General features: G+C 37.5%; 1 protein-coding gene across 2 annotated transcripts; it reads right to left on the reverse strand.

Moving 5' to 3' along the window:
* Window positions 1-6,498: 6,498 nt before the first annotated feature.
* On the reverse strand, window positions 6,499-10,533 carry LOC142339338 (ras-related C3 botulinum toxin substrate 1-like). 2 transcript variants are annotated; one of them, XM_075389317.1, is made up of 2 exons: window positions 10,241-10,533; window positions 6,499-7,257 (listed from the first exon to the last, which is right to left on the reverse strand). In XM_075389317.1, the coding sequence occupies exon 2, from the start codon at window positions 7,254-7,256 to the stop codon at window positions 6,684-6,686; it is 573 nt and encodes a 190-aa protein (XP_075245432.1). In that variant the 5' UTR covers window position 7,257; window positions 10,241-10,533; the 3' UTR covers window positions 6,499-6,683. The 2 variants fall into 2 exon arrangements, with proteins under 2 accessions (XP_075245432.1, XP_075245431.1); XM_075389316.1 differs by having other exon boundaries at window positions 10,229-10,531.
* Between the last annotated feature and the right edge of the window lie 1,200 nt (window positions 10,534-11,733).

Here is an 11,733-nt window from a genome sequence, read left to right on the forward strand (position 1 = left end):
CACAGTTCCTCTTGATCAAACTGTCAATTTTTGTCAAGCTTTTGATTGACCAAAGCTCGCACTTATCCTTCCTGAGTTTCAAACCAAATTTTTCTCCTGATTCTGAGGGAATTCCTAACCCTTTACAAAGTTCGATCTCGGTTCCTGCAATAATTCCGTCATCAAGATACCAGCAATGTTGCAAGAGATTCGGTATTTTGTTTTCGATTTCGTCAATTAGGGGCCAGATGGCCAATGAAAACAAAAGTGGACCTAGTTGATCACCTTGTGGCACTCCTGTCTGACTGTCAACAATTGATCTATTGAAGAACAAATCACTATGTTTCGAGTAACAAAAGAATGCAAATGAAATTATACTAGGCATCAAAACTTTTGTTGAGCCGAGGAGATGACTGCGCTTCACTGAATTAAATGCGTTTCTGAAATCAATGACGTTTCTGAAATCAAAAAGTATGCCAACACTTTTTACACTTCATTCTTTCGAAGGTTTTTTTGTGGCATGCACTATGCTCTCGGCACCTCCCTTGACAGCAACTCCCAACTGCTTTGAACCAAACACCTCAACCGCCTCGATGGCTGCTTCTTTTGCAATGCACTTGGCAACAAGGCGCCGAATAACTTCACCCACAGCAATAGTTCTAACGCCGGTTTTCTTTTTATTCAATGCTGTTAATGTAGCCTTACGGAAAGCTGGAGCCACAAAACTTGCGAGCTGGCCCCTGCTGGCCAAGTTCACTAATTTGGCTAGGGAATTCATTGCCCGCTTGGATTGATCAGAAATTGAACAATTGATTGCGTGGAGAAGATGCTCTGGGTACATTTTGGACGGCTCAGCTGCTGTGAATTTCGAAAAAGACTGGAGCTGCAAAAGGACCTTTCCCTAATCGAATTGATAAGCTTCGCAGCTATAGTCTTCCAACGGCTCAAGAATTTCGTTTTCCTCTGGATGCAGTTTTTTGAGTTCAATGAGTGTTTTCCTGTTGTCGGGTGCTATTCCCTCCGATGATAAAATCTTTGCCGCACGACCAAACTGTCCTTGAAGACAACGTGTTTTCGCTCGGGAGGCAAGCGCTTCCATTGTCCTGTTACTTATATTTTTCGCTTGCTTCATTGAAGCCGCTTCGTACCAAAGTGCAGCATACTCACCTGATCTCCGTTACTCAAATCCATTCATCATTGAGTTTTCCTGCTGCTGCTTATGTTTTTTACCCCCTCTGTTGGAAGCATGCAAAGTACATTTGCTAACTGCGAAAAACTTCTTCCAGTTATCAACAAAGTCAGGATTTGAGATGCAGTCCTCTATGATTGACGTAAAAATCCCGGACCATGGCATTCGAAACTTCACGGGGATATAGCAGATCGTTGGAATATTCTTACTGCAAATAGTTTTCAAATCTGGTAATTTGCTTCGATTGTCACTGGGGCCTGATGGGCCACTGCCCAGTGTTGCAGATTGAACCAACTCGTCTATGCGGGCAGATAGCTTTTTCGTTATCTTTTTCACTGTTCACAAAAGTTGAGTGAATTGTGAAAACGCCCAAATTGATTTCAAGCACACCCATTCATCGTAGTTTGGACCCCAATGCAAGTACCTCACCTTGGACCTGACCAAGTCGTGCTCCAAGATGGAGACTTTATATAGGTTATCTTTTCTGTCGGGATAAAAAGGATAGTTCCAACTGGAATCAGGAAACGAGATGTCGTCGTTTATTGTCAGTTCGCTTATCCGCTGTGTTAAACCAGTTGAGGTGTCTGACATAACGTTTTCTACTGAACTGCCAGTGGTTTGTTCCTGTGAGTAACTTTTGACGGGAGACATAGAAACTGGCACCTTTTCAGTGATATTCAAAGAACATTGAGTAGGGGGGTGAATTGTTATCGTGGTTTGCTTCAGACTGGACCAGATCTTTAGCTCTTAGGTTGTATTTCATGGTCAAAACGCGATAACGATTCAACAAGCAAACCGCTCGATGAATCGTATTTTTCGATGACCTGAAAGGCGACAGGGAGGGGGTGGGGGGCTGAGGGTGGGCTGTAAAGTTTGGATCCAACCAGTTTTGACGACCTTCCTCGGCCTCAACTCGATAGTCTGGATAATCTCCCTTCACACATCCACCCCACAATGTAATTTCGAAGACAAAAAAAAGGAAGGGGTTTTAAGATGAGTCCTAGAGTTGCAGAATGTTGTTTCCAAAATTTGTTTTTAAAGATGGTCTATTCAGAAAGTTGTCGATAAATCCAGAGCACGTGCTGTATCACTTAACATTAACAATATAGAATCTAAGATGTTTTTTTCACAGCAGCGGTATAAAATTTTAACGTTTGATTTTTCGATGAACTGGCAAAAGTAATGGTTCTTAAATTTAAATACAATTATTGCTTTGCACGCATTTCATCTTCGATGTCTGTAATTTTAAACTCGATGTCTGTTTGGTTCCTTTCTACCTTCCGATCTTGCATGTTACAAAATCCGTATGTGGTACTTTTATATCAGCCGCACAGAATCGTTCAAACTATCTAAATCTACTGCAGATTCGCCATCTGTGTGCAGTTTTCCGAGCATTATGAATAAATAGAGAATTATTGCGAGGATACTAAAGCAACTGAACCCGTTAGAAAAAAATAGAGCGAAACAGCTGTCTGAGTACAGGAATTTGAAGTTTAATATATTTCGTCTTCATTTGGCTGGGGCATACAGTCTTGGTTACAAAAAACCTTTGGCTGATTTCAACTTTCTGATTGAAAGTAGCGTGTTCATTCTGGACAGTAATATAGTTTCCTTGAAACTTTCTTGTCGATAAAGGGAACTATTAGCTAGGTTCTTGAGAAATCACATACAAAAAAATGTTTCCCCTTTTTAATTGTCACCATCACAGATTCAAAATACTAGTTATATTGCCTGACCAAAAACAGGAAGGAATTGCATGATTTAATTATTCGTCGAAGAATTACTCCGCTGTAATTATAGAATTTTAAAATAACTTCAAAAATCTTTCTGAAACTGTCTGTCTCGTAAGCATGATTATACAAGCTTCATATATATTTGATTTGTGAGCGTATGACCAATTTATTTAAATAGAGTGAGCAGCGATGGCCGCACTATGATGAATGAATTGTGTCCTCAAATTCTTTGCTAGACAAAGTTTGCTTCAAAATTAAACAACTAGAGCGACTTATTGACCAGCAAAACTTAAAATAAAGCTACTTTCTCTATTAATAGTAAGTATATAACATAGTTGTTATACTATGCATGCAACTAAGTTACTAAACTGAGATTTGAAGAAACTGAACTTTCAAGCTCAATATCTCAAACTAATATCAGATTTGTGCCTTTTCAGTGCTTCAATTCTGACGGGGACGCTCAATATGCAGATTGTCAGATCATATTCAGTTTAGCAGAAACACAACTCCAATGACTTGATACCAACATAAAACAACAGCAGGCGTTAGAAATAAATTTCTACCAAATGGAATTTCACAAAGAACGTTGAGGTCTTAAGCTTTTCAAAACTGTTCCAAAAATTACAAAAATTAACCGAAAACAAAAAACTAGCTCGCATTTTTTAAAATAAAAATCCCTCAATAGAAGGAATCGCGTGAATTTAATTCCCTAAATTATTTTTCGGCCAAACGAATTTTCGGCAAAATCTCTATTCCCACATTGGTCTGTATATTACAGCAGTACAATTTAAAGCTTTTGACCAAAACACAGCACAATATGATAAATTGTTTGCTTTGGCGACTTGCCTTGTCTCTCAAACTTTCGACTACGATTTGACTAATTGTCGAGCGGATCTGAATTGGATCTGGGTTCTGTATGGGCAAATGGCCAGACACTGACAAGGGTATTAACTCGGTTGGAGTTTACCAACTTACACCTTTTATACAAAATGCTGAACCTCATTCTGAGCACTTGTTCAGCTCTTATACTGATCTGGTTTCGATTATCGAATAAGTTAAAGCTGATTAAAAATCTAGTTTTGAAACTACTCTTCAATCTATTTTACATTTGTTTCATGCTCACGGAATGATCAATAGAATAACAGTTTACTGTTAAAATTGAATGCCATTAACTGTGCAACTGAAAAATTTCATAACAGACTTGTTCGTGGTATGGAAAGATCTAAGCAACAAAATCCCAACATACAAACTAGCTCAAATCAGGCCACTTGGGAAAACTTACAATTCAACTGGCCTGCAGTAATCAAGAACTTAAATATCAGCCTATAGCACCAATTGTATATTAAGTTCACTACCGATTGTTTTGCGATGGCAATTCTGCGCAAAAATTCTCTCGGAATAAGTTGAACATACATCTCTTGAGAACAAGAAAACTGAGAAGACTTGGTTAAGCGGCCTAGATTTTAAAGATTTTCTATTCAACAGACACCGTTCATTCCTTTTGATTTCGCTACATATAGAGTCCAATTTTTCTGTGGGAAGACGCAAAAAGGCTGTTGTCACCAAAAAAAAATAGTGCAGCTAGCAAAAATTGGAATAATTAAAAAAAGGAGGACAGCTGAGAATATTTTACGTCGGTTAGCTTATTGCCCGTTTTGGCTGTAAAACGTTCTGCCAAATTCGCTAGTCTAAAAACATTTTTTTTAAATATCCCAAAAATCTGTCTTCTGGAAAGGGTATAATCAAGAACCAGAAAATCAGTTGTTATTTGCACACACATGCAAGCTGATTCTTCGAAAAAAAATTCAAGATTGTAAAAGTCAAACAATGAAAACACAATTACGAAAGAACACTAAAATAAAATTTCTCGTAAGGTGTGTCAAGTTATGGGCTGCTAAAAGCATTTTCCAGAAACACAACACGGCCATTCAGTTCACAAAGGCCAACAAGACATAAATTAAAACAGCAAAATTTAGAGAAAAAACTACAATTTTGTTGAGGATATTTGGAGCCGAATTTGTTAAAGCCAAAAGTTGTACCCGATGGTTAATACAATCGAATTATTAAAGGCAACAGACTTTAGTTTACAGGTGAATGCGTAAATGGTTGAAGGTGAATTTCTTTGGAGATTGATAATAACTATCAATTCATTTTTTTGCTGGAAGTTTTGGTTTCAATATCTTTGTATCAGGAACTTAAGAGAAAACACACATAACATAACAGACCTGTGAGAAACCATCGTTAAAAGCAAAGGTCAAAAACAACAGCTAGGCAAAAAAGTCAGGAAGTAGCACAATTAGACACTTGATTGAAAATTTTTGTTAGCCTCGACTTCGAATCTATCTAAAAATCTTTCATTATATATGTAACAGAAAACATGTAACATTATAAACGTGCGAGAAACCATCGTGAAAAGAAACATCAGTCAAAAATAGTTAAGAAGAAGCAGAACTCGAAAATTAAAAATTTTCGTCAGTATCGACTTCAAATCCATCAGAACTCACAACAAATCCTTCATTGTCTTTTAAAAGACGACCAGAGCTTAAAAGGGAAGATTTTGCTCAAAATAAAAGTAACCAATTTTTTATTGACACTTCAGTCATCAGCTCTTAAGCTAAAAATCAAATATTGGCCAAAAATGTAAGATATCGAAACATTTCTTGACCCTTAAAACCCAACAAAGACAAAACGAAAGATTAAAACGAACAAATTACACTAGTATTTTTTAAGACAAAACAAGGGTGCTAGGGTTGTGGCACCAAAAACACTGACGTAAAAATATTCAGCACACGAAAGTTACACTTTCAATCGTAACTTATCATATTGGAACATCTTCGAGCAGACAAACTTAACGAAAACTAAGGACAAAAATAAAGACCTCGCCACTTTAATCTGAATTCGAACACCCGACCTCCACAGAATGATTAACCACTCGGCTATCCGGCCCCTGTGATCTCTAATCATACAATCGCAATTTAGCAACCAACTTTTTTCCGGAATGAGAGCAACTTAGATCACTCAAAAATGAACAAATTTCACTCAGAAAGTCAAAGAATGTTCTGGAACAAAGCGCAAAAACGTTCAAGATAAAATTTTGCCTAAAAGGCCTACACTTTTACAATGATTGCTTCAAAATTCTTTCGAGAGCAATTAAACATTGTTTCCATATCGTTATACGCTATGCAAAAATGAAAGCTAGCTATCGGTAAACCCTTTTCAAAGCGTTTGAAAAAAAAATATTTTCTTTCACCGATTGACATGGAAGTTTTTTTCCCTCTTCGGAGATTAGAAACTTCGTTTTTGTTCAAACCCTACATTTTTTTCCTTAAACCGATAATATCGAAGAAAACCAACTGCATTCAATTCAAATGCACATTGTCGCGGCTCCTTGTTATTTCCTTGAAACGAAGGACATTTTATTGAATAGTGTACTTTGCGGCTATTAAAAGACAGGATACACAATACGTTCAGATAAGTCAACCATTTCAAAACTTGAAGATCTACCCTTATTTTGAAGTCACCTTAATTATTGTATGCGCTAAATTATTGATCAATATCATAATGCGTTTGATAGTTCTCCTCGTTTCAATTTCAAAATTGATTGTAAAATGTGAATTAACTACTAAGAATGATGCACAATTAGCATTCAAATGGAGATAGAAGGCAGATAAGAATCACAACGAGTCCTGACATCTAGATTCGTAAACGAATGATAGATATATATTACTTCTTCACTGCCATTTAATTATACATAGATGTACCAATAAGTTTGCTCCTTCAGTTTACAGAATAAAACACTTTTTCTTCTCCTTCTTAGGAGGAATTAGGACTGCCCTGATCGCTTCGTCGAATACGTTCTTCAAGCCTTTCTGATTTAAGGCGGAGCATTCCAGATATTTGTACGCTTTGATCTCCTTGGCCATTTGCATACCTTGTGCAGTTGTCACGTGAGAAGATCGCGCTCTATCACGAGACTGGTCGCCATTGGAGGCATCACGCAGATCCAGTTTAGTCCCTACCAAAATCAGCGGCGTCTTTGGACAGTAATGTAGTACCTCCGGGTACCACTTGGCTCGCACGTTTTCGAAGGATATCTGCGACACCAACGAGAAGCATATGAGAAAGACATCAGTCTGCGGATAGGACAGAGGACGCAGTCGGTCGTAGTCCTCCTGACCAGCAGTATCCCATAGACCCAGATTCACTGGCTTACCATCCACCATAACATTTGCAGAGTAGTTGTCAAACACCGTAGGAATATATTCACCAGGGAACGCATTCGTAGTGTACGAGATAAGGAGGCAGGTTTTACCCACGGCGCCATCGCCCACAACAACACATTTAATTGCCTGCATTCTGAAAAAACAACATAAGTATCAAGCACCGAAAACAAAACAACCAATTTGCAATTCCAGATAATTTGGATATTCTACTACTCGTCTGATACAGTATCATAAGCTTTGTAAGCTTTGGGACGAACAATTTCTTTTTAAGATTTTAACGCTCAGTGGAACTAAACGTGGTTTTTTAAACCGAAATACCCCCTATAACTGAAAGCTAACTAGCGTTGTTGTCTAACGAGAACTAAACATAACCTCAATCAAATTGCTCTCAAACGAAGTTCACAAACTAAACATTCAATGTTCGACCAGAAATAACGTGACCTTTTTAGTAGGCATTTAGAACTTTTAACCTCTGCTCACCTACGTTAGCGATCTCCAGTTCTCCCAGGAATTGCTCTTCACTCTATAAATTTATTATTCCTCGGCAGTATCTGTGCGCGACTAGTAAGACTCTCAGAAGTTCTGATCAACATGATGCCCTTAGTTTTTACCAGTTTATTCCGTTTCTCGAGCAAAAAAAAACAAACTAGCTGGTCAGACGCAAAATCGGTCGCACAAAAAAACACAAAAAATAGACAAAATAATTGTCAAGAACTTTGTTCGAGAGCAAATAAAAAGCAATCGTCTCAAATTCAAACGGATAAAAAATTTCACTTCATTTGAATTGATCGTAACTGTTTTGATTGCTTATGAATTGTATAAACACTATATTAAAAAAATTCGCAGAAAAAGCAAACCACCATAACGAGTCTTCAAGTCGTCGAAGAGGAGCAATATAATTCGTTTCTTGAATAGTAAAAAAGACACCAGCAAAACTTACCAATTCTTGGATTACAAAATACACGGCTAAAAATAATTGAAACAAACTTCGCTTGAGAGCAATTATAAAAGCCCCTTTCTTTCTTTTAACAGTCTTAGGTAGCGGAAAAGAAGCTCTGGGTTTGCTCTCATTAGGCAAGATCCATAATTTTATTCAGTCGAAGTAAACTAGAAATAACAATCAATTCACAAATCAACACACAATTCAAGCCAAAATTACTAATAATAAACTATTTCAATCAATTCTGCTCCCAAAGCTCTTTAAGTGATCTGAAATTATTTTTGTGCGACTCGGATACCAGACAGAAACTGAGTCTCCGCTCTTCCTCAGTAGTCAAAAAATCTTGACAAGTACCCTGTTCAAGATCTGCAGCCTGAATATTAGCAAATTCTTCAGAAAAGGAACTATTTTTAGCAGGTTGCCAAGTTGACTCTTCACCTCGCTGTTGGGCTAAATCATCTTCTTCAATTATACATAGTGCTGACCTCTTAACCGGCTGTTTTGCTGCACTTCGAGTTCTGTCTAAATTTCCGCAATCTTCGACTACTGCATGTTCATCTTCAGCTTCATTGGCGTTATATATAATATGATCAACTGGCTTTACGCAATTTTTGCTTCTGCTGACTTCGACTTCGGTGAAAGACATGTTCAAGTCGTTAGTTTGACAATCCATGTTGCAAAGAACTTCTGCTTTACATCTTTTAGAGACGTTCATCATTTCCAAGCGACGCCGAGTAGCCCTTGCCGCAGAAGCCGCATTTAAAATAAGTGGCGTGTTGCTTTTGTTTTCACTTGGCGAATCATCGGCATCTGATTCGACGCCAAAACTGTTTCCGGGGGGTGAATCAAAGGTTACAAAATTAAGTTTTGACAAGTTGTACGAATTATCATCTACCTCTTCATTTAGAGAACTGGAAGCACTCGAATCGATTTTGACTCGCTTTTTCCGTACGCTGGAGACGGAACGTGGCATCTCAGACTTATCTGGCATAGAAATACTGGCTCGTCGAACACATCCTTTCCCGCTTTTCTTCGGACCATTTTTCAACATTCCCGATGTGAAGCTAGGAGAGCGATTCGCCGAACTAGGTTCACTTAGAACAGACAAGGTTGATTTTCCTACTTTTGGTTCGTTACCATGAGATTCAGTTTCCATCCATGTCTGCCTAGAAGACCCTCGCGGTGTTTCACACAACTCTCGTCCACTATTCCGCGGCGTCTCGTGGCCTGGCTTTCTTATTTTTCCAGTAGCCTTTTTTCGCAGTTTTTCCGAAAATGGTATCTTTTTGCCAGATGAAAAAGATTTCCTTTCAACTGATTTTATAGTTAAGCTGTGCAAATCAGTTGTCAGTGTGCCTATTTTTCTGTGATTTTCTATAAGGAATTCGACTATCTCGTTTAAAGCACTAGCAGTTATAACTTTCGTGTTCTCGAGTGTGAATAATGACATTGAAACACATATCGCTACATTTTTAGCATCCATCTTATTGATAAGAGATTTCTTTGTGACACTATTAAAAGCAGAAAACAATCGACCACATAGCACTAAATACGGTAGAGGTAATAGCAAAATTGCTTCAAGGACTAGCGATTCACGCATAGCATTTTTAGCAAATGTTTGCCAAATGTAAATTAATAGCTTTGTGAAAGCATTCGAGAACAAGTTTGGCTCCATGTCACGAAGACACATTTTCAGAAGAGCAGCAGCCTCTATCCCGGATATTTCCAAGCTGGTAAGATGTAACATGTTTCCCTTTAGCTTTTGTAATTTCGAATCAGCAGCATTTTTGCGAAATAGGCCTTCACATTGACTGTGACTTACAATCATGTCACAGAGCAACGTCACCCATTTAGGTAACTCGAATACCTGATCGCTTTCTATCTGCTCCGCAACTACTCCCAATGAAAACTGATGATCAACTTTTTGAAATTTCTTTATTTGCACATCGCAATTCAGTCTCTCTAACTTCCGCTTCACAACATCTATCACTAGAAGTTGTATTTCATTCGGCAGATTGCGGAAGCAGATTTCAGACATTTTAGCAATTCTAGAATCTTACATTTTTTATAATCTACATGAGCCTCTGAAAAAAAACTTTATAAAATACCGTATACAGGTCAGGACATATTTACATTTATCATACCAGCTGTTAAAAAAACTCACTTCAGTTCTCACTCCGCTGAGTTAGGTAGTAGCTCTTCTAAAGAGTAACAAGCCCGACAAGTTCCAGCAATCTGCAAATAACAGCTCAGATATCCAACTTTCAAAACAATCTGCTGCTTCAAAATCCCAAAAATTAAACAAATTTGCAAAAGATTAAAATTCTTCGCTCGTACAAAAGGAAAAACACAGCCGTTTCTACTCAATAATTACAATTAACTAAACTTCACTATTTATTTGAGAAATTATTATTTACTTTTCTTTACGTTAGCCAATTAGTGCGAGTCTAGATTCGGTAAGTTTCCGTTAAATTTTAGCAAGTTTTGTTTCTCATTTAACATGCTCACGCAAATGAGTCATTTCCAAGAATTTGAAACGAAACTTTGATAAATTGTACACACAAATTTGAGTTTGGGCTCGAAACAGAAGGAAAAATAATTTAAGCACACATCGAGTAATGAATGCTTGAACTTTTTTGCGTCGATGTTTCATGCAATTTGGTTTGACACTATTTTTTCAGAATTTTAATCAAAAATCCACCAAATCGCCTACTGCTTCAGGCAAATTACAGTGACAAAATGAATCTCTAAGGGGTGAGAAATTAATTTTTTAAACAGTGCAAACATGCTGGTTTTATGGTTATAAAGGATTGGGGATGACGGGGCAAACAGAAAAGCTGAAAATAAGGCCCGTTCACAGCAGAAACCTCTCAGGCTCAGAAAAAAAGAAATTACGCTCGCATGGAATGTTATAACGAATTATATAATGTACCCATCAAATAAAAATAATTGAAAAAGTAAACTTTACCAAGAAATCGTCTTTATCAACTCATAGCCCCCTTATAGCCCCCCATGAAATTATAGCCCCCCCATTATGGTATAATTACTATGTTGGGGGGGGGGGGGCTATAGATTATCTGAACACTAAGCTGGTGGGGGCTTAAAGACCCGTCGAGAATTATAAAAGTTGAAATTAAATGATTGATTTGGTACTCAGGAAATCGGGTCGAGTTGTGAGCGGTTGTCATCGGAAAATTATGTATGAAAGGCTGTGAAGGTGCTGAAATTGAGCAATGGATATGCTGTCGATATGCTATAACTTCGTGTGGGGCTATATTGGGAAAAACACAGAAATTCAACTGTTGTCAAATAATTTACAAAAATTCGGCACATTTTTCAGCACATCTACGCACTTCCAAAAAAAGAAACTCAGCACTTTCTTGCAGATTCCTTAAGTTTTTTCAGCATGTTTTTTTACACAAAAGTAGCCCACTTTTCACCAGATGCCTTACATAGTTTCAACAATACAAAAATTCAGCACAATTAAATAGTTTCAACACTTAATAAGAGAAAATGAGCGCTTTCAGCACATTATTTAATTAAACATTTGAACTGTTTTTTCCGTAACATTGCTTATAAAATAGTCAGCATGAATCGGTTTATAGCTTTTTGAAAAATCATAGTTCATAGCTTTGGAAAGGAGACAACTCAAAAGCGTCGCACTTTCAT

This window comes from Convolutriloba macropyga, chromosome 5 (genome assembly GCF_964194025.1).
Source record: "Convolutriloba macropyga chromosome 5, txConMacr16.3, whole genome shotgun sequence".
NCBI lineage: Eukaryota > Metazoa > Xenacoelomorpha > Acoela > Convolutidae > Convolutriloba > Convolutriloba macropyga.

Bases quoted from the DNA above. Each gene is read 5' to 3' on its own strand.
- LOC142339338 (XM_075389317.1), bottom strand. From the start codon at position 7,256: ATGCAGGCAATTAAATGTGTTGTTGTGGGCGATGGCGCCGTGGGTAAA.